The sequence below is a fragment of the Colobus angolensis genome, unplaced genomic scaffold, assembly GCF_000951035.1.
Source record: "Colobus angolensis palliatus isolate OR3802 unplaced genomic scaffold, Cang.pa_1.0 Scaffold219, whole genome shotgun sequence".
In the NCBI taxonomy this organism is placed as follows: domain Eukaryota; kingdom Metazoa; phylum Chordata; class Mammalia; order Primates; family Cercopithecidae; genus Colobus; species Colobus angolensis.
In genome coordinates this window covers 1,887,872-1,909,041 of record NW_012115366.1, presented here as the reverse complement: position 1 = coordinate 1,909,041, position 21,170 = coordinate 1,887,872, and the positions used below count along the sequence as shown (strand labels likewise).

The 21,170-nt window shown below is 50.1% G+C and overlaps 2 protein-coding genes across 4 annotated transcripts in view; both read left to right on the top strand.

Annotated features, from left to right (window-relative positions):
- The window catches only part of VPS16 (vacuolar protein sorting 16 homolog (S. cerevisiae)), a 27,498-nt gene extending 12,470 nt beyond the window's left edge, over positions 1–15,028 (top strand). The window contains exons 2-24 of one of the 2 annotated variants that reach the window (XM_011943336.1): positions 8,009–8,097; positions 8,344–8,441; positions 8,529–8,657; positions 8,738–8,882; positions 9,037–9,152; positions 9,259–9,381; positions 9,514–9,569; positions 9,904–9,993; positions 10,094–10,188; positions 10,343–10,419; positions 10,873–11,004; positions 11,101–11,228; positions 11,359–11,394; positions 11,590–11,698; positions 12,248–12,382; positions 12,478–12,586; positions 12,664–12,761; positions 12,846–12,953; positions 13,268–13,345; positions 13,438–13,607; positions 13,689–13,785; positions 14,503–14,606; positions 14,721–15,028. In XM_011943336.1, coding sequence (XP_011798726.1) covers positions 8,009–8,097; positions 8,344–8,441; positions 8,529–8,657; positions 8,738–8,882; positions 9,037–9,152; positions 9,259–9,381; positions 9,514–9,569; positions 9,904–9,993; positions 10,094–10,188; positions 10,343–10,419; positions 10,873–11,004; positions 11,101–11,228; positions 11,359–11,394; positions 11,590–11,698; positions 12,248–12,382; positions 12,478–12,586; positions 12,664–12,761; positions 12,846–12,953; positions 13,268–13,345; positions 13,438–13,607; positions 13,689–13,785; positions 14,503–14,606; positions 14,721–14,865 — 2,467 coding nt within the window. In that variant the 3' untranslated portion in view covers positions 14,866–15,028. The remainder of the gene's footprint in view (positions 1–8,008; positions 8,098–8,343; positions 8,442–8,528; positions 8,658–8,737; positions 8,883–9,036; positions 9,153–9,258; positions 9,382–9,513; positions 9,570–9,903; positions 9,994–10,093; positions 10,189–10,342; positions 10,420–10,872; positions 11,005–11,100; positions 11,229–11,358; positions 11,395–11,589; positions 11,699–12,247; positions 12,383–12,477; positions 12,587–12,663; positions 12,762–12,845; positions 12,954–13,267; positions 13,346–13,437; positions 13,608–13,688; positions 13,786–14,502; positions 14,607–14,720) is intronic. The other variant, XM_011943337.1, reaches the window with a different exon arrangement.
- Positions 12,483–21,170, top strand: part of PTPRA (protein tyrosine phosphatase, receptor type, A) — a 170,957-nt gene continuing 162,269 nt past the window's right edge. The window contains exons 1-5 of one of the 2 annotated variants that reach the window (XM_011943339.1): positions 12,483–12,586; positions 12,664–12,761; positions 12,846–12,953; positions 13,268–13,345; positions 13,438–13,607. The gene's annotated coding sequence lies outside the window, so the exon portion shown is untranslated. Of the gene's footprint in view, positions 12,587–12,663; positions 12,762–12,845; positions 12,954–13,267; positions 13,346–13,437; positions 13,608–21,170 lie in introns of those variants that run through there. The other variant, XM_011943338.1, reaches the window with a different exon arrangement.

Below are 21,170 nucleotides of genomic sequence, written 5' to 3'. Positions count from 1 at the left end.
AATATATATTTATATATATGGCAAGCCACAGCCAGTGGCTGGGCGTACAGGTGTGCAGAGGACGTTGGTCGAAACACTAGTGTACAAGCAGGATGCAACCAGTGGCCAGACATCTCTGTATAGAGAGAAAGTGGGGACCTGGTGTGGGCAGGAAGCCTGGAGTGCAGCGTCTGTCGAGAGAGCTTGAGAAGGTGATCCGGAAAGGGCTGCGTTGTTGCTGAGGGACCATGCTTTGCGGATGCATGGCTGGGGCAGGGCAGTACTAGATGTTCTCACACCCTGACTGCTGGCTGATGGCCACCACTGGAAGCACAGGAGGGCCCCTTCCTAGTGCAGTGTCCTTCCAGCGCCCTCTGCTGAGAAAGCTTAACATGCTCACTATAAAATAGGAGAAATGCTTAAAGGAATGCTGACCATTACCACAGAAGGTGTGTTACAGGGTGAACTTGGAGCTGAGAATGCGTTGATAACTGGCATGCTAGATTTGTATGAGTATCTGTTTTCCTATCAGATGTTTTTTCACCCAATGATTTTAGTTATAGAATGTCAAAAGAAATGCATATGGGTTGTAAATTCGAATAATGCCAAAGTATATACAGACATACTTTGGAGATATTACAGGTTCAGTTCCAGACCACAACAATAAAATGAATATTGCAAAACAAGTCACATGAATTTTTTTGGTTTCCCAGTCCATATGAAGTTTTATGTTTACAGTATGCTGTAGTATATTAGGTGTGCAATAGTGTTATATCTAAACAAATGTACATAACTTAAAAACACTTTATTGCTAAAATATGCTAGTGATAATCAGAGTCTTAAGCAACGTGTAGTATTTTTGCTGATAGAGGGTCTTGCCTCAATGGTGATGGCTACTAACTAATCTGAGTTGTGGTTGCTAAAGGTTAGGGTGGCTATCATAATTTCTTAAAACAACAATGAAGTTGCCACATCAGTGCGCTCTTCCTTTCATGAAAGGTTTCTTAGTAGCATGCAATGCTGTCTGGTAGCATTTTATCCACAGTAGAACTTTCAAAATTGGAGTTAATCCTTTCAAACCACGCCACTGCTTTATTAACTAAGTATGTGTAATACTCTGAATCCTTTGTTGTGGTTTCAACAATGTTCTCAGTAGTAGATACCATCTTGAGAAACCACTTTCAGCTGGGCATGGTGGCTCATACCTATAGTCCCAGCACTTTGGGAGGCCAAGGTGGGCAGAGCACTTGAGGCCAGGAGTTCAAAACCAGCCTGGCCAAAATGGTGAAACCCTGTCTCTACTAAAAACACAAAAATTAGCTGGGTGTGGTGGTGGGTGCCTGTCATCCCAGCTACAGGAGGCCTAGGCAGGAGAATTGCTTGAACCTGGGAGACAGAGATTGCAGTGAGCTGAGATCATGCCACTGCACTCCAGCCTGGGTGACAGAGCAAGACTCTGTCTCAAAACAAACAAACAAACAAACAACAACAACAAAAAACTACTTTCTTTGCTCATCCATAAGAAGCAAATCCTTTTTTGTTCAAGTGCTGAGATTGAAGCATTTCAGTCACATCTTCAGGCTCCACTTCTAATTCTGATTCTCTTGCTATTTCCACCACATTTGTAGAGACTTCTTCTACTGAAGCCTTGAACCCCTCAAAGTCATCCATGAGGATTGGAATCAACTTCTTCCAAAGTCCTGTTAATGTTGATATTTTGACCTCTTCTCATGAATCATAAGTGTTGGTTTTTTTTTTTTTTTAGACAAAGTCTCATTCTGTCGCCCAGGCTGGAGTGCAGTAGCATGATCTCGGCTCACCACCTCCTGGGTTCAAGTGATTCTCCTGAGTAGCTGGGATTACAGGCACCTGCCACCACACCTGGCTAATTTATGTATTTTTAGTAGAGACAGGATTTCACCATGTTGACCAGGCTGGTCTTGAACTCCTGACCTCAGGCGATCTGCCTGCCTCAGCCTCCCAAAATGCTGGGATTACAGGCATGAGCCACCATGCCCAGCCATGAATCATAAGTGTTCTTAATGGCATCTAGAATGGTGACTCCTTTCCAGCCGAGATTGCACCACTGAAAACCTTTCTAGGCTTTCAATTTACTTTGTCCAGATCGATCAGAGGAATTACTAGCTATGGCAGCTATAGCCTTGTAAAATGTGTTTTTAGGCTGAGCACAGTGGTGCACACCTGTAATGCCAGCACTTTGGGAGGCCAAGGTATAAGAATCACTTGAGGCCAGGATTTCAAGACCGCCCTGTCAACAGAGTGAGTCCCCGTCTCTACACACACACACACACAATTTTTTAGCCAGGTGTACTAGCATGCGCCAGTAGTCCCAGCTCCTCAGGAGGCTGAGGCTGGAGGATCACTTGAGCCCAGAAGTTTGAGGCTTCAAGGCTACAGTGAGCCATGATCACATCACTGCACTCCATCATGGGCAACAGAGCAAGACAATGTCTTTCTTTAAAAAAAAAAAAAATGAGAGAGAGAAAGAAAAAAATGTATTTCTTATATAAGACTTGAAAATTGAGGCCGGGCGTGGTGGCTCACATCTGTAATCCCAACACTTTGGGAGGCCGAGGTGGGTGAATCACTTGAGGTCAGGAGTTCGAGACCCGCCTGGCCAACACGGTGAAACCCTGTCTCTGCTAAAAAAATAGAAAAATTAGCCGAGCGTGGTGGCGCATGCCTGTAGTTCCAGCTACTCAGGAGGCTGAGGCAGGATAATTGCTTGAACCTGGGAGGTGGAGGTTGTCTTGAGCTGAGATTGCGCCACTGCACTCCAGCCTGGGCAACAGAGTGAGACTCCATCTCAAAAAAAAAAAAAAAAAGGAAAAGAACATTGAAATCACTCTTTCCTTGATCCATGAGCTGCACAATGGATGTTGTGTTAGAAGGCATAAAGACAACATTAATCTCCTTGTACATCTCCATCAGAGTTTTTGGGGGACCAGATATGCTGTCAATGAGCAGTAATTTTTTTTTTTTTTGAGTCGGAGTCTTGCTCTGTCACCCAGGCTGGAGTGCAGTGGTGTAATCTCGGCTCACCGCAACCTCCGCCTCCTGGGTTCAAGCGACTCCTCTGTCTCAGCCTCCCGAGCAGCTGGGACCACAGGTGCTTGCCACCGTGCCCGGCTAATTTTTGTATTTTTAGTAGAGATGGGGTTTCACCATATTGGCCAGGTTGGTCTCAACTTCTGACCTTGTGATCTGCCTGCCTTGGCCTCCCAAAGTGCTGGGATTACAGGCGTGAGCCACCATGCCTGGCCAATGAGCAGTAATGTTTTTAAAGGAATCTTTTTTTTTGAGCAGTGGGTCTCAACAGTGGGCTTAAAACGTTTAGTAAACCATGCTGTAAACAATGTGCTGTCATCTAGGCTTTGTTATCCCATTTCTAGAGCACAGGTAGAGTAGATTTAGCATAATCCTTAAGGGTTCTAGGATTTCCAGAATGGTAAAATGAGCATTGGTCTCAACTTAAACTCGCTACATTAGGCCCCAACAAGAGAGTCAGCCCTGTCCTCATACGCTTTGAAGCCAGGTGTTGACTTCTTTCTAGCTATGAAAGATCTAGATGGCATCTTCTTCCAATATAACACTGTTTTATCTACACTGAAAATCTGTTGTTTAGCCAGCCACCTTTGTCAATGATCTTTACTAGATCTTCTGGATAACTTGCTGCAGCTTCTATGTCAGCACTTGCTGCTTTACCTTGTGCTTTTATATTATAGAGATGGTTTCTTCCCTTAAACCTCATGAACAAACCTCTGCTAGTTTCAAACTTCTGCAGCTTCCTCCCCTCTCTCAGCCTTTATGGAATTTAAGAGTTAGGGCTTTGCTCTGGATTAGGCTTTGACTTAAGGGAATGTTGTGATCTTATACATAGTTCACCAAAACTTTCTCCTTACCAGTAATAAGGCTACTTTACTTTCTTTATCATTCCTGTGTTCACTGGAGTAGCACTTTTAATTTCCTTCAAGAGCTTTTGCTTTACATTCACAACTTGGCTAACTGGCACACGAGGCCTGGCTTTTGGCCTGTCTTGGCTTTCCACATGCCTTCCTCACTAAGGTTAGTCATTTCTAGCTTTTGATTTAAAGTGAGAGATTTGCCACTCTTCTTTCACTTGAACAGTGAGAGGGTTTTTAATTAGCCTAATTTCCACACTGTGTGTCTCAGAGAATAGGAAGGCCTGGAGAGAGAGAGAGACGATGGGGAACAACTCATTGGTGGAGCAGTCAGAACACGTACAACATTTATCCATTAAGCTCACCATCATGTATGGGCATTGTTTGTGGCACCCCAAAACAATTATAGTAGTAACATCACTGATGGCAGATCACCTTATCAGATATAATAATAATGAAAAAGTTCAGAATATTGCGAGAATTACCAAATTGTGGCACAGAGACATGAAGTGAGCACATGCTGTTGGAAAAATGACGCTGACAGATTTGCTTGATTCAGTGTTGCCACAAACCTTCAATTTGTAAAAATGCAGTAACTGCAAAGTTCAATAAAGCAAAGTGCAATAAAACAAAATGATGTATGCTTGTAGTATAAAAATGGACAGCTCTGCAGGTGTCTACCCCATCTACCACCCTCCCCAAAGGTAATCACTGTCTCTGGTTTAGTATGGAAGTCTCTTGAGCATTTATCTATATATTAACACAGAAGTAAAATAATGAAATAGCATTTATTGTGGTTCTTCCTATATGGCCCATTGTCTCATTTCAGGTATCAATTTCAAATTTCAGGTACCAATTTGAAATGCCATCTTTATTATTTGCTCAGTTCTGAGATCTTTTGCTAGATTCCATCCTCTTCCATTTATCTATTTGCACATTCCTGTGCCAAAATAATAGTTTTAATTAATTTTATATAGTGTGTGATATCTGGTATACATCTGTTCTCATATTTTCAAAATATTCTTAAATATTTTGTGGTATTTCCTCTTTCAGATGACCTTTTTGCCCCTATATGAACTTTTTTTTTCTTTTTTCTTTTTTTGAGACGGAGTCTCCCTCAGTCGCCCAAGTTGGAGTGCAGTGGCACAATCTTGGCTCACTGCAACCCCCGCATCCCAGGTTCAAGCGATTCTCATGCCTCAGCCTCCTGACTAGCTGGGATTACAGGCATGCGCCACCATGCCTGGCTAATTTTGTATTTTTAGTAGAGAGAGGGTTTTACCATGTTGGCCACGCTGGTCTCAAACTCCTGACCTCAGGTGATCTTCCAACCTCGGCCTCCGAAAGTGCTGAGATTATAGGCGTGAGCCACTGCCCTATATGAACTTCAGAATCAGTTTGTGCATTACCCCTCCACTGGCCAGATAATTGGCAGAAGGTGTTTATTGGAATTCCTGTACATTTATAGATTATTTTGGAGATTGCTGCATGTCTTTTATATCCTTGGAAAATACTTGATTTTGTAAAATTTTTCATTAGATTTATTATTTGATATAGTTTTATTGCCGTAATTATTAGGATCTTTTAAAAGTTGTATTTCTTTCTTTCTTTCTTTTTTTTTTTTTTGAGACGGAGTCTTGCTCTGTCGCCCAGACTGGAGTGCAGTGGCGCAGTCTTGGCTCACTGCAAGCTCCGCCTCCCAGGGTTCACGCCATTCTCCTGCCTCAACCTCCTGAGTAGCTGGGACTACAGGCGCCCGCCACCACGCCCGGCTAATTTTTAAAAAATATTTTTAGTAGAGATGGGGTTTCACCGTGTTAGCCAGGATGGTCTCGATCTCCTGACCTCATGATCCACCCGCTTTGGCCTCCCAAAGTGCTGGGATTGCAGGCATGAGCCACCGCGCCTGGCCATTTCTGTTTTATTTTTGAGATGGAGTCACTCTGTCACCCAGGCAGCTGGCGTGCAGTGGCGTAATCTTGGCTCACTGCAACCTCTGCCTCCTTGGTTCAAGTGATTCTCCTGCCTTAGCCTTCTGAGTAGCTGGGATTAGAGGTACCCACGACCACGCCCAGCTAATTTTTGCATTTTTATTTTTATTTTATTTATTTGTTGAGATGGAGTTGCTGCCCAGGCTGGAGTGCAGTGGCATGATCCTGGCTCACTGCAACCTCTGCCTCCTGGGCTCAAGCAATTCTCCTGCCTCAGCCTCCCGAGTAGCTGGGATTACAGGTGCCTACCACCATGCCTAGCTAATTTTTGTATTTTTAGTAAAGACAGGGTTTCACCGTGTTGGTTAGGCTGGTCTCATACTCCTGACCTCAAGTGATCTGCCCACATCACCTCGAAAAGTTGTATTTCCAATCGATTCTTGTTATGGTATGAAAATTTCTGGGTATAGAAAATATATTGATTTTTGTTGATCACCCTACGCCCTCTGTGAGAGTCTCGTATTCATTGCTCCCTAGACTGCTTTGGGTTTGTATTTTTTTTTCTTTTTTGAGATGGGGTCTCACTTTGTCACCCAGGCTGGAGTGAGTGCAGTGATGCTATCTTGGCTCACTGCAGCCTCAACCTCCTATGTTCAAGCGATCCTCCTGCCTCAGCCCCCCAAGTAGCTGGCATGCTACTTGTAACTACAGGCATGCACCATCACATGCAGCTAATTTTTGTATTTTTTTGTAAAGACAGGGTTTCTCCTTGTTGCCCAGGCTGGTCTCAGTCCGCTGAGCTCAAGCAATCTGCCCGCTTTGGCCCCCTAAAGTGCTCAGATTACAGGCATTAGCCACCGCACCCCTTACTTTGGATTTTCTAAGTAGATAATCACATTATTTGCAAACAGAAACAACTCTGCTCGTTCGTCAAAATACAAACATCTCTTTATTTTTTCTTAAATTATGTTGCCTAGAACCACAACAAGGATGTCAAATAGTAGGTAATGGTGGGCATATTCCTGATCATTAATGAGAAAGTCCCTGAAATGATGCTGGCTGAAATGCCCTTCTTAAACACTGTCTTCTCTTGGCACCCTGGAATAGTGCCCACTCCTTCTTTGTCCCTTTTGCTACCCCTTGTCCCCCGCTCTTGAGGTATGATGACGTGCCTCAAGCTCCCTACTCTGTACAGCACACACTTGGTGATCCATGAGCATTTCACATGGCAGTCATCTCATGCCTCGTTGTGATTTGTGATTTGGTTGCCTCCCATAAGCCAAGCATTGGCAGATTAACATCCCCAATCCAGGACTCCTCCCAGCACCATCTCACTGAAAAGCTCCTCTTGGATTTCTTTCAGGCACTGCTAACTCAGTACCTCTAAAACTAAGTTCATCGTCAGTAAGCATAGAGCTGAACCCCTGGGTATAAAGCCCACACCCTGATTCATTAAGAACCAGAAATAGGCCAGGCACTGCATCTCACGTCTGTAATACCAGCACTTTGGAGGCCAGGGTAGGAGGATTCCTTGAGCCCAGGAGTTTGAGACCACCTTGGGCAACATGGAGAGAATCCATCTCTACAAAAAATACAAAAATTAGCCAGGTGTGGTAGTGCACCCTGGAGTTCCAGCTACCCAGGAGGCTGAGATGGGAGGATCACTTGAGCCTGGGAGGTCGAAGCTGCAAAGAGCCATGATTGTGACACTGCACCTCAGCCTGAGCAACACAGCAAGACCCTCTCTCAAAAAAGAACTAGAAAAAGAAGAAAGGCTTTCTTCTCTTTGAGACCCTTTCTGAGAGTCTCATTTCCTGCTAAAGCTGGCCTGAGCCAGCCAGTTCACCTTAGTTCTATCTCAGTTTGTGCCTTGGATGTTGGCCACACAGCCTGCCTGGCTCAAGAGCTCCTGCCATGCGTGGACACTTGCCCCAAGAACCACATCCTTCCCTGCCAACACCCTCTGCTCCCTCGCCTGCTGTCCCTAGGCATGCATGTGGTCAGTTCACCCAACTTTCTGGTCATCACCCTCCTCCCTGCCTCGGGGGGTAGGGGGTGGAGACTTCCTCTATGGCCTTGTGGAAGACAAATGGAGGCTTTAGGAATTCCTCTGGGGTTCATTCCATCCGGATGCAGGGTAATGAGGCTAATTTCTGCTCATCTCTGTGTGGGCAGGAAATATGAGCTGTACAGCATGGACTGGGACCTGAAGGAGGAACTCAGAGATTGCCTGGTGGCTGCTGCACCCTATGGGGGCCCCATTGGTATGTTGCCCCCCCACTACCATCTGCTCTGGGACCCTGGAATGAACTCAAGGTCATTGACTCCTGGGTCCTTGCTGTCAGGTTGTTCTTGTTGCCACCCCCTACTCACCCTGCTGAGATGCTTTTACTTCTGGTTTTTATAGGCCTGCTTCACATGGGGTGGGCCTGGGGAGCCAGGACGTGAGGCCTACTTCACATGGGGTGGGCCTGGGGAGCTAGGACAGAAGGTCTCTTCTCAAACTGCAGCACTGCTGAGGAACCCCTGGCGGAAGGAGAAAGCTGCCAGTGTGAGGCCAGTGCTCGATATATACTCTGCTTCCGGCATACCCCTGGCCAGCCTGCTGGTGAGCACTTCTGACGGTCCCTGGGGCTTGGGGCTGGACAGGGTTTCCTCATCTGAGGACAGCCTCAGGAACCTCTCTCCCCTGCAGTGGAAGAGTGGACCTGTGGTGTCCCTGGGCTGGTCAGCTGAGGAGGAGCTGCTCTGTGTGCAGGAAGATGGTGCTGTACTGGTTTACGGGCTTCATGGTGACTTCCGGAGACACTTCAGCATGGGCAATGTAGGGGTCACAGAGGGCTGGGGAAGCGGGGTAGAGTTTATGACCCTGTGGCTCCCTTACCCCATGGCCCCTCTCCTCAGGAAGTGCTCCAGAACCGGGTTCTGGATGCCCGGATCTTTCACACTGAGTTTGGTTCTGGAGTGGCCATCCTCACAGGGGCCCACCGCTTCACCCTCAGTGCCAATGTGGGTGACCTCAAACTCCGCCGGATGCCAGAGGTGCCAGGTAAGCCCTGACACCGCTGAGATAGCCAAGCAGTACCCACAGATGTGCCTCTAGCCTGTGAGACCCATAAAAGCAGAAGCTGTGGCTGAAGACCCATAGAAGCAGAAACTGTGGGTCTTGGTCATCCTAACACTGTCCTTTTCCCTGGACGTAGGTCTGCAAAGTGCACCCTCCTGCTGGACTGCGCTGTGCCAGGACCGAGTGGCACACATTCTTCTGGCTGTGGGGCCCGATCTTTATCTTTTGGACCATGCAGCCTGCTCCGCAGTGGTGAGGGCCCTGAGTGGGAATGAAGTGGAGGGGCTGGGTTAGGCAATAGGAAGGCTCTGAAAAGTCAGTATATATCTGTCCCACCCCTACCCTGGTTCTGCCTCAGACGCCCCCTGGCCTGGCCCCAGGAGTAAGCAGCTTCCTACAGATGGCTGTTTCCTTCACCTACCGACACCTGGCACTCTTCACAGACACAGGCTACATCTGGATGGGAACGGCATCACTCAAGGTGTGATCCTGGGGCAACACAGGGGTACTGTGCCTTGTCCAGGGTACAAGATCTTTTGGAGATGTGGGTGGGCTTTTTGACTAAAATGGTGACTACTGGGACAGGGCCATGACATTGCCCACACCATTTCAGGAGAAGCTATGTGAGTTCAACTGCAACATCCGGGCACCTCCAAAGCAGATGGTCTGGTGAGGATGGGGGTGTTATTGCTGGGGGTGCGGGTGAGACATAGCTTGCTTCCTGGGACAATCAGTTCCTTGATTGGTCATGTCTACTGGCCAAGCCTAGTGGAGCTTGGATCTTACCTTCTCTGCCAGTGCACACTTGAAGGAAACCATTGTCCTCTGTGGGCCACAGCTGCCTCGAGCTGAGGGCGCAGGGATAAGAAGGAAGTGGAGAAGTCGGTGTACAGTCAGGGATGCAAGTGTATACAGGCTGTCCCGAGACAAAGGGTTGTGAGCAGCCATGTGGGAGACATGGCGGTGGGACGGTGTCTAGCCGGTGTATGTGTGCTGTTCACAGGTGCAGCCGTCCTCGTAGCAAGGAGAGGGCCGTGGTGGTGGCCTGGGAGAGGCGGCTGATGGTGGTGGGCGATGCATCCGAGAGCATCCAGTATCCTTGGAGGGCTGCCTGTGTGCGGAGGGTGGGGAGGGAAGGGTTCACCTGCCCCGTCCCATCTGTAGGTGATCTTAGGAGCCTTAACCAAGCTCAGGTTTGTGCTGGACGAGGACTCCTACCTGGTGCCTGAGCTTGATGGGGTCCGCATCTTCTCCCGCAGCACCCACGAGTTCCTGCATGAGGTTCCAGGTGAGGCCTTCACAAGGGCACCACATAACCCAAGGTGGGGACTCCTCGGTACCCCAGCTGCCCTGGGCCAGTGCCGCAGAGCAGGAATAGGGTGTTGAGGCAGAGCTGAGGGTTTCCCTGCCTTTCTCCCTCACTCACCAACTCCTTTCCCCAGCGGCCAGCGAGGAGATCTTCAAAATTGCCTCAATGGCCCCCGGGGCGCTGCTCCTGGAGGCTCAGAAGGAGTATGAGGTAAAGCCCTGGGCTTCTCTCCCAGTCCCAGGATGGTTCCTCCTGCCCCTGCCCCTGCGTGGGCATGTGTGAGCATAGCCAGGTGCCACCTGTCAAGAGAGGGGTCCAGGCAGGACCCTGGTCTGGGCTGGGGAGGGCTGGCTCAGGTAGATTGAAGGGACACTGTGTCCTCCATGTTGTGTGATAGGGACGGGCAGGACATCCCCACTATCCCCACCCAGTCTGGGTTACTATTGGGAGGAGTTCTCAAGGACCCCCAAAGGCAGTTGTGGGCTGATACAGGATGATGTCTGTGGGCACCTCAGGTGGATTGAGTGGGCTGAGGGAGTTGGGGCTCCAGCCTGTGCAGCCCCTCCAAACCAGTTTATTTGAACCACAACCCAGAATGGTTAGTGGCCAGATGTGGGAGTTTTCTCTGTCATGATGCCCTGGCTCTGGACTCCTCCCCACCAGAAAGAGAGCCAGAAGGCGGACGAGTACCTGCGGGAGATCCAGGAGCTGGGCCAGCTGACCCAGGCTGTGCAGCAGTGCATTGAGGCTGCAGGACATGAGCACCAGCCAGACATGCAGAAGAGTCTGCTCAGGGTTGGCCTGGATGGCCGGGCTGCAGAGGGTGGGGCTGGGAGGGGGTGGGATGGGTAGCAGGGAAGCTCTCTCCTATTGCCCTCTGGCTCTTCTCAGGCTGCCTCCTTTGGAAAGTGTTTCCTGGACAGATTTCCACCTGACAGCTTCGTGCACATGTGTCAGGACCTGCGTGTGCTCAATGCTGTTCGGGACTATCACATTGGGATCCCACTCACCTATAGCCAGTATCCCTGTGCATGCCAGAAGGGTACCTACAGCCAGGGGTGGCAGGGGAAGGGGCTGGAGATGCAGTCTGCAGGTACTTGGCAAGCAGGGCTTATTCTCCAGCTGGATCCTTAACCGAGGAAAATAAAGATACAAGCAACTCACCATCCAGGTGCTGCTGGACAGGTAGGGTGAGCCCAAGGGTGCAGTGAGGGAGCTGTCAGGGGGGTGGGCATTATAGTCTTGGGTGGGGTCTTATGTTTACTGCTCCTGACCTATCTCTCTAGGATGTGGGAGGCCTGACGTGCAGGCTGAGGCCACTCTGCTCCCTCTTTCTCCTCCACCTCATTCCTTGTATCCTTTACCCACTGGGTCTACCAGGCTTGTGTTGCGGAGGCTTTACCCCCTGGCCATCCAGATATGCGAGTACTTGCGCCTTCCTGAAGTACAGGGCGTCAGCAGGATCCTGGCCCACTGGGCCTGCTACAAGGCAAGGATGTGGGATGGGGTCCAAGGGCATTTAGGGGATTCCAGGCCCTGGTGAGGTGGAGGAAATAGAAAGTGTAGAACTGGGCCAGGCGCAGTGGCTCATGCCTGTAATCCCAACACTTTGGGAGGCCAAGGCGGGCAAATCACCTGAGGTCAGGCGTTCAAGACGAGTCTGGCCAAAATGGTGAAACTAAAAATACAAAAATTACAAAATCTCTACTAAAAATATAAAAATTAGCCAGACGTCGTGGCGCATGCCTGTAATCCCAGCTACCTGGGAGGCTGAGGCAGGAGAATCACTTTCACCTGGGAGGTGGAAGTTGCAGTGAGCTGAGATTGCACTGCTGCACTCCAGCCTGGGCAACAGAGCAAGACTCTGTCTCAAAAAAGAAAGAGAGAGAGAGATACAGAGAGAGAGAAAGAAAGAAGGAAGGAAGGGAGGGAGGGAGAAAGGGAGGAAGGGAACTGAAGGGCTGGGTCCTAAGGGCTTGCAGGAGTGGAGAGTGAGGAATAGCATCCAGATGTTTGTGACACCCCGCATCCCTTGCAGGTTCAACAGAAGGATGTCTCTGATGAGGATGTGGCTCGAGCCATTAACCAGAAGCTGGGGGACACGCCTGGTGTGTCTTACTCCGACATTGCTGCACGAGCCTATGGCTGTGGCCGCACAGAGCTGGCCATCAAGGTGTGGGTGCCCAGCCCTCCACAGACACTCTGATGTGGTTGTTCAGGGCCCCCACGCCAGCTCTTTCTCTTTGTGCCTTCCTTCTCACCTCACAGCTGCTGGAGTATGAGCCACGCTCAGGGGAGCAGGTACCGCTTCTCCTAAAGATGAAGAGGAGCAAACTGGCACTAAGCAAGGCCATTGAGAGCGGGGACACTGATCTGGGTGAGGGCAAGGCTGGGGGGTCCCTGGGCTGAGTGGGAGCCTGGCTGGAGTTCCCACCCCACCTTATTCTTCTGCAGTGTTCACGGTGTTGCTGCACCTGAAGAATGAGCTGAACCGAGGAGATTTTTTCATGACCCTTCGAAATCAGCCCATGGCCCTGAGTTTGTACCGACAGGTGTGTGTAGTGGGCAGGGTTGTGGTAGAGCCTTCTGAGCACTTGAGTTGGCCTTGCTGACTGATTGCCTGCCTGTGGCCCCAGTTCTGTAAGCATCAGGAGCTAGAGACGCTGAAGGACCTTTACAATCAGGATGACAATCACCAGGAATTGGGCAGCTTCCACATCCGAGCCAGCTATGCTGCAGAAGAGGTCTGAGGTCCATGGGGCGTGTCGGGCCTGTGGGCTGGGGCTGTTGGTCTGGTTCCTTCAGGAATCTAGGCCTTCGTGTTGGGTGCACACCGCATCTGGTCCTCACTGTGAGGGAGAGTCTGACGTGAGGCCAGGATGGGGGTTAGTGTCAGAGGAGCTAGCCATCCCTCTAGGACATCAGAGTGGTGCACCTAGCGGGGAAGGCTGACCCTGGCGACCCTGGGCGCAGGGATTGGGAAGAAGACTCTAGCCTGGGTGAGGAGGGCTGGGGTCTTGCATGCTGTGAGTTCAGGCCTTCTTTCTTGTCTTTGTAGCGTATTGAGGGGCGAGTAGCAGCTCTGCAAACAGCCGCCGATGCCTTCTACAAGGCCAAGAATGAGTTTGCAGCCAAGGTTTGGCCCATCTTGTTCTAAGAGCCTTCTCCTCTCCTGGTCTTCCCTCCTGGTCCCTCATCCCCATCATGCCTCATTATCCGGGTCCCCAGGCTACAGAGGATCAAATGCGACTGCTACGGCTGCAGCGGCGCCTAGAAGACGAGCTGGGGGGCCAGTTCCTAGACCTGTCTCTACATGACACGGTTACCACCCTCATTCTTGGCGGTCACAACAAGCGTGCAGAGCAGCTGGCACGTGACTTCCGCATCCCTGACAAGAGGTAGGTGAGGGCCCAGGCTGCATGTGGGTCCCAAGACCACCTGCCTCTCCTGCAACACCTCCAAGCCCAGCTTTCCTGCAGGCTCTGGTGGCTGAAGCTGACTGCCCTGGCAGATTTGGAGGACTGGGAAGAGCTAGAGAAGTTTTCCAAGAGCAAGAAATCACCCATTGGCTACCTGGTGAGGCAGGGTCCTCTCTCCAGCCCACTTCCAGTGAGGGTAGTCTTCAGGGGAGAGAGCTAGGCAGGGAGACAGGTAGGATGGCCCATTCATGCTCCTGTTCAGCTGCCCGCATAGTTAGCCGAGTGCTTCCTGTATACACATTCGTGGGCAGGCACCATCCACTGTGTTGGGTGTATAGGAGGATGGGTCCAAGTTTGCCTGCAGATGTTACAGGGAGGGAGAATGAGCTGCTTTCCTCAGGGAGGGCCACAGGGGGCGCCATGTGCTGGAGGGAAAGTCCTGTTTGAGGCGGGTGGAGGGGAGACAGGGAGGGTGCATATGGGAGGCAGTGGAGATACCGAGGGCTGTTTTCTGTGGTGGGTAGTTCAGAGGTGTAGAGGGGAGGTTTGAGAATGTTAATCACAGGAGAACACAGGAAATGTGAGGGCTGGTGGCAGGAACGCCCGTTGCAAGGGGTAATGGTGGGTGGCAGAGCAGAAGTGTGGAAATAATTGTCTCAAGGCTCTGACAGAGCTTTGGTTTAGGTGGTTTCTGCCCTAAGAATGTTGAGATCACAACTGTCTGTGCGTGGGGGCTGGGAGATTATGTGTACTGATGGGCGTATACATATAAAATATATATGGACGATGTATCCATTGGGCCTCTGCTCATAAGAGAGAGGACAGGAGGGCTGTGCGTTACCTTCTCCCTCCACCTGCTTCCTCTCCTCCTAAGCCTTTTGTGGAGATCTGCATGAAACAACACAACAAATATGAAGCCAAGAAGTATGCTTCCCGTGTGGGTCCCGAGCAGAAGGTCAAGGCTTTGCTTCTTGTTGGGTGCGTCAACTGAGGGCATGTGGGTGCTGGGTGGCTGAGCTGTGGGCTGGTGAGAGGCAGGGTTTGTGCCCTTGAGCAGCCCTGACACCACCTCCTCTCTTGCTCAAACCACAGCGATGTGGCTCAGGCTGCAGATGTGGCCATCGAACACCGGAATGAGGCTGAGCTGAGCCTCGTATTGTCCCACTGCACGGGAGCCACAGATGGGGCCACAGCTGACAAGATTCAACGGGCCAGGGCACAAGCCCAGAAGAAGTGAGGAGTCCATCCTGTACATCTCAAGCAAGGGGTTCCTCCCCTAGCACCTGGGCTTGGCAGAAGGGCCATAGTTCATCCAGCTCCTCCCCTAGAGCAATGCTGAGGAGGTGGGGTGTGGTAGCAGGGCTCTCTGGTTTTAAATAAAGTTGGAACACTTTAGAGTGCTTGTCTTACACAGTCCAGCCTAAGCAAAGACAAGCTCAAGACAGGATCCTCCAGGCACCACAGCAAAACTCCATGTGTTCCATTGTATGGAGGTGGGGGCTTCTCCAGCCATACTTGGAAGAAATCTGTCCTCTCCACAGTTAACAAGGAAAGCTTTCACTAGCTCCCAGCCCCTAGGAGGATTATAGGGAGAGAAGGCACAAAACTTAAGCACCAGTTCACCAAGAACACACTGTAAAGCATTCTCTGTGTGTGCGTGTAAACACGCAAGAACCATGCTGAACACTTTTACCGTTTGTACTTCATTTATTCCTCATGATAGCCCTGTGAGGTAACATCACCCCACTTTACAGAAAGGAGATTGAGGATGAGGGAGCTTGGTAATAGCAAATATGTGGCAAAACAGAGATTTGAAACCCAGGGCCAAATGCAAGCTGCAACTGGAATCGGGCCCTCTGTGAGAAGGGAGCCTGAGGCAAGGCCCCAATTTGCACTGCAGTGGCAATTGGAGGACTAATGAGAGGTGTGTGGCCTGCGGGCCATAGGGGTCAGGGGGTGGTGGCCTTTGGAACTCTTGCCCACTGAACTATGGTGAGCAATTCCAAGTTGTCTCTGGGCCCAATAGAAAAGGAGGATGGAAGATTTCAATTCTGCCAAAAAAAGAAGAACACTAGACCCACAATCTGTAGGAACACCCACGGGGTCCTCTGCTCTCCCTATCTAGCCTTCCATCTGGACTCCAGTGCACCTTGGCTTCATGCCCAGGGCCCCACCCAACACCGAGGGCATTGCCTTTTCCTTTGTTGCCCCCACTTTATCTACAAGGAGGAAACCACAGCCAGAGGGAGCGCAGGCCTCACTGGAGCTTTAGGCCTCTCCCTCTTTAACACCCCCAGGGCCGAACGTGCTTTTAGAAAGAGAGAGAGAGACTCAGGGCCTGAGAAGGTATTTCTTTTTTTCCTTTTCCGACCTGACTTGTAATGAAAGTTTGTGAAAGTCCTTCAAGGACTTTAATAAGTCAAATATTAAATATTAAATAACTATCATGTTCACCATTTATTATGTGGGTCAAGAATCTGGACAGGTTATAAGAGGGATGGTTTGTGTCTGTTTCATAGTGTCTGAGGCATCAACTGGAAGACTAAAAGGTTGACAGCTAGGGGCTCAAATCATGTGAAAGCTCGCTAACTCCCACGCCTGGTGAGTGACACTGGGCCTTAACTGGGACCTTAGCTGGGGTGGTCTGCCAGAACACCTGCAACATAGTGGCTGGGTCCCAAGGGCAAGCATCTCAAGAGGGAGCCAGGTAGAATCTAGACTGCCTTTCTAACCTAGGTTTGGAAGTTACACCGTGTCACATCTGCTAGAGTGTTTGTCACAGCAGTAATATAGGCCCACCCCACCAATTTTAAGGGGAAATAGACTCCACCTCTTTTTTTTTTTTTTTGCGGGGGGGCGGGTGGTAGAGATGGGGTCTCAGGGATCTCCTTATGATGCCCAGGCTAGTTTTAAACTCCTGAGCTCAAGCAGTCCTCCCTCCTCAGCCTCTCAAAAAGTGCTAGGATTACAGCATGAGCCTCTGAACCTGGCCTGGACTCTCCCTCCTGACAAGAGAGTAGCAAGGTTCTGGAAATACTGTGACTAGTTTTTGGAATCACAATCTGGCACAGCTCATCAGCTTTCCATTTTGGAATCAGCAAACAAGAGGAAAGGAAATAATCCCCAATACCGGGCTCATCAGAATGATGATTCTGGGTTTTTGTTGTTGTTTTTTTGTCTCCAGTCTTGGCCCCACAATTCTTCACTGCCCTGGTAGCTCTTTGATGCCTTTAAAAAATGTTTTCCCAGCTTTTCAAGTTCTCAGTGAAAAAGGATTGCTACAAACAACACAGTTTTCCTCTCTGGAAAGGGAGGCTTGGCCAGTGCTTTTAGAATGTACACAATATAAAACCCACATCCCCAAAGTAACATACAGTATATTTACTCATAGACTATGTAAACATTAAACACTATACACATGAAGTTTTAGAAATATGTAAGAAATAACTTTTAACAATGATGAAAAATGTATATAAAGAGTGATTTCAACTTTATAAAAGGTGTGTGTGCATGTAGAGAAGCATTGGAATTGTCTATGGGGAGAGTTGCTTAAAAGTTAAAGGCAGTTTTGTATACTTTTTTGTAAAGTTAGTCACTGATATGCCCCCCACCTCCACAGTTTATTATAAAAACTTTCAAACATACAGCCAGGTAGAAATAATTTTACAGTGAACATTTGTATAACTACCACATAGATACTATTAGCATCTTACTATATCACACATCTGTTCATCTGTTCATCTATCCATTCCTGTATGTCAATCCATCGTATTTTTCATATATTTCAAAGTAAGTTGCAGCATTAGTACACCTCCCCCTAAATACTTCAGAATGCATTTCAATAACGAGTTCATTTTCAGTTTGCAATTTTTTTTTTCTTTTCAGGCACAATCTACATACAATGCCATCCACAGATGTTAAATATAATTTTGTGAGTTTTGACAGCTATATAAGTCTATAAATTGTGACATTTAAAAACCAGAACTGGGATTTTCTTTTTTCAAATCCTTACTTGCTCAGTTGAAATTAGTGTGAGATGCCTTCTGCCCTGAGCAGATCGTACAGCAGGCCTATGCCTACAGGGGTGGGCAGGGCCAAGTTTTGTCCAATGTGTGGGGCTAGGATTGGGACTAGGACTGTGTAGCTGGAAGCAAAGAATCTGGAAACATTTCTTCTCCTTATATCACTGGTAGCCAGTGCAGGGAGAATCAGGGCAAAGGCCGGGCATAGTGGCTCATCCCTATAATTCCAGCACTTTGGGAGGCTTAGGTGGGTGGATCACCTGGGGTCAGGAGTTTGAGACCAGCCTGGCCCACACGGTGAAACCCTGTCTCTAGTAAAAATACAAAAAAATTAGCTGGGGGTGGTGGCGGGCCCTGTAATCCCAGCTACTCAGAAGGCCAAGGCGGGAGAATCGCTTGATTGCTTGAACCCAGGAGGCGGAGGTTGCAATGAGCTGAGATGGCGCCATTTCTCTCCATCCTGGGCAACAAGAGGGAAAATTCGTCTTAAAAAAAAAAAAAAAAGAAAGAATCAGGGCAAAGGCTTCTACAACTCACCTTCTCAGGGTAAGGGGCTGTATGTCCTGTCTCTTTTAGATACAAAGTTTGAGTAAAAGACTCTTAGGGTTGAATAGTGGCCTGCAAAGGGACTTGGCTCTCATTTACTTCACCTATCTTATTGCCTTGCTTTATTTTCATTTCAGCATTTAGGAAATTTTCCTGTTCATTTGTTTGTCTGTGTGCCTATCCAGAATGTAAGCTCCTGAGAGCAGGGGCCTCTTCTGTCCTCTTCTGTCTTATTCCCTGCTGTGTCCAGCACATGGTCTGCACTCAATAAGTATTTGTTGCGAGAATGACTCATTGTTCCATTTACTAGAAGGGGAAAGGAGGCCCCGAGAGGGGAAGTGACTTGCCTAAAGAAACAGGAGTCCTTTCCCCCCATCCTCCAGCTCTCCTGGTCCTCTCCTTTGCTCATAAACCCTGTGACTGTTGGGGTACCTGTGGGATGGCTGAGAAATGCCTACCTGTAGGTATGTGCTCCTGTGGGCTGGGACTAATGCAGGACTAGGAGGAGGAGGGCTCTGCAGTTCCCCATTTGGGTAGGCTTGGGCACAGGAAACTGCTTCCCCTCCCTTCCTCAGTTCTCTTCTCTCCCAGGATAACCCTTTACTCTGTGATGATGATGGGTGAGGGAGCTCAGGACACTCTGGGAGCCAAGTAGGATGGAGGGCTGGGCAGGTCTCTACAGGCAGGCAGCTGAGGAGGGGGCTCTGTCTTCTTCCAATGGAAACAGCATCTGTGTGGTTGCTGAGCTGAACCCTCCTTCCCAGAGGGTCTCCAGGGTCTAGTTCTGTCACCCCTGTACACACACCACAAATGCTTTGACCATAGTGCATCTGTCTCATGGGGAGAAAGGACTTTCATTTCCTGAGAATGGGTTACTTGCCAAGCTGAACATGCCTAATTCTCAATACAGCCCTGGGAAGTTCCAGGAAGAGTTGCAGAGGGAGGCTCAGGTCACCCAGCACATGGTGGGGCTGGAGACCCGGGCTCTCTGACTACCACGCCCAACAACAATTTTCCCAAGTGTGGTCATATCCAAATGGGGTCCTTCAGATAGTCTCAAAGATGAACACTTACTGCAATCACTATTTCAATTATATTAAAAATATAAGTAGCATGTCAACCCCTTCTAGGGTAACACAAATAAACTACAAGTAAAAAACTAATCAACAAAAAGAAATATATTAAGAAATAATAGTGTAAATTAGATATAAGACAAAAGTAAGCCGGTGGAATTTGGTTCTAGAGCATAGGGCTGCCATCCTAGCTACTGGGGTACCTCCTGCGCTTGCAGTCATTACTTGTTAGGGGTTTTCACACTTTGACTTCCAGCTTTTCACTTTTCCATTCGGTGTCGGGGGATAGATTGAGTTTGGACTTCCAGAGAAATATGAATGCTGGGTGTGGGAAAGGATCCACCCTCACTGGGGTCTGGCTGTTAGGAGACTAGGCGTGTGGACTCTGGGCCTTTGGGCTGGAGTGTCTATTGGTCAGAGGTGTCTTGGGTTCGGCCATTTCACCCACACCTCTAGGCTGGTCCTGCTGAGAGGGAGAGAGAGAGTCACAACTTCCACTCAAGGAGAGACTTCCCTGCTGGGGAGGGGATGGCCTGAGGCCCGCTCCACCCATATTCCCAGACCATGGCTCTGGTTAGCATGGACTAACATTCCACAATACGGAGGAGTGGGGCACAGAGTCCTAAACCGGCCTGGGTTGCGTGAGGGGGCCTCAGGGGCTGCCCGGTCTGGAGGAGAGAGGAGACACCGCCACCTACCCCGGGAACCGCAGACCCTCGGTCGGGGATGAAGCGTCCCCTATCCGCAAGCTCGGTTTGCGCGCTGCTGTGCAAATCTGTCTATTGCCTGCAGACGCCCAGCCGCTCGCCCTGCGCGCCCAGGGGCCCCTACTGGGGAAACCCGGCGAAATGTCGCATTTGCTACCACCTATCACGACTGCGTAATCGGCCTTCAGCCGCAGACGCTCAAGTCCTGCAGCAGCCGCGGGGATCCGCGTAGGAACCTGCTGCCACTAGATGCACTGAACGATTGCTTCGGGGGTGCTACGCGCCAGACGCGATGCCAGGAGCGCCGGGAAAGGGGTACGCGCCCCAACCCCGGCCTGGGGAGGGCGCCCTCTGGCTCCTCCCCGAGTTTTGCGCTTCCCCTGCCCCGCCAGGCCTATCGCAAAAGGCACCCCCATCGCAGAACACCACGTGTTGTGCTTCTACTCAGCTCGGTGGCGAGCAGGGCCCTAGCATGCGCATCTGGAAAGCCGGGGAGGTTACCCTGGAGCTCGGGTGGGGACGGCGTGGGCTGACTTGATGTAAGATGACACCCACGGAGCCAGACCCGTTCTAGGGACTTGACAGGTTCCTCTCCCTCCCCAGTGAGATCCGTCGTTCTTTAAATACCTGCAGCAATTAGGGGAGGGAAAAAAAGACCCACAGTATCACGTTTGGAGAGGATTAGGAAGATGGCTCTCGAGTTCCATGCCGCCCTGGTGGCTAGACATTGGTGTAGTTTGTCCCTGGCCTCGGTTTTCTCATCTGTAAACTGGGAAGAAGGCCCAAGTCCTGGGGCCTGTGACTGTAGAGTGGCGGAAGACACTAGTGCACCCGCGGCCAGTCCTTCCGGGGTCCAGCTTCCCAAAGGATTGGGCGGCCCCGGGGCGAACCCCTCCTGAGCTATCTGGAGACCGTGGAACCGGGTTCGGGGCCCCAGCCAGCGAGTGAGAGAGTCCAGCGGTGCACAAGGGCGGGGCCCGCGCGGGCCGGAGACGCCCGTTCGCTGTCGGCCAACCAGCGCCTGTCTCTGAACAGCCAATGAACACGCGTCTTACAGCCAAGGCCAGGTCGGGAGCGAGGCTGCAGCGAGTGCGGTGCTGACAGAGACGCGCGCGCGCGCGATCGCGCTCGGACCCCGGCTGCTGCCGCCATCACCGCCGCCCGCCCAGTCTCCCCTCAGCCGCTTCCCCTCGC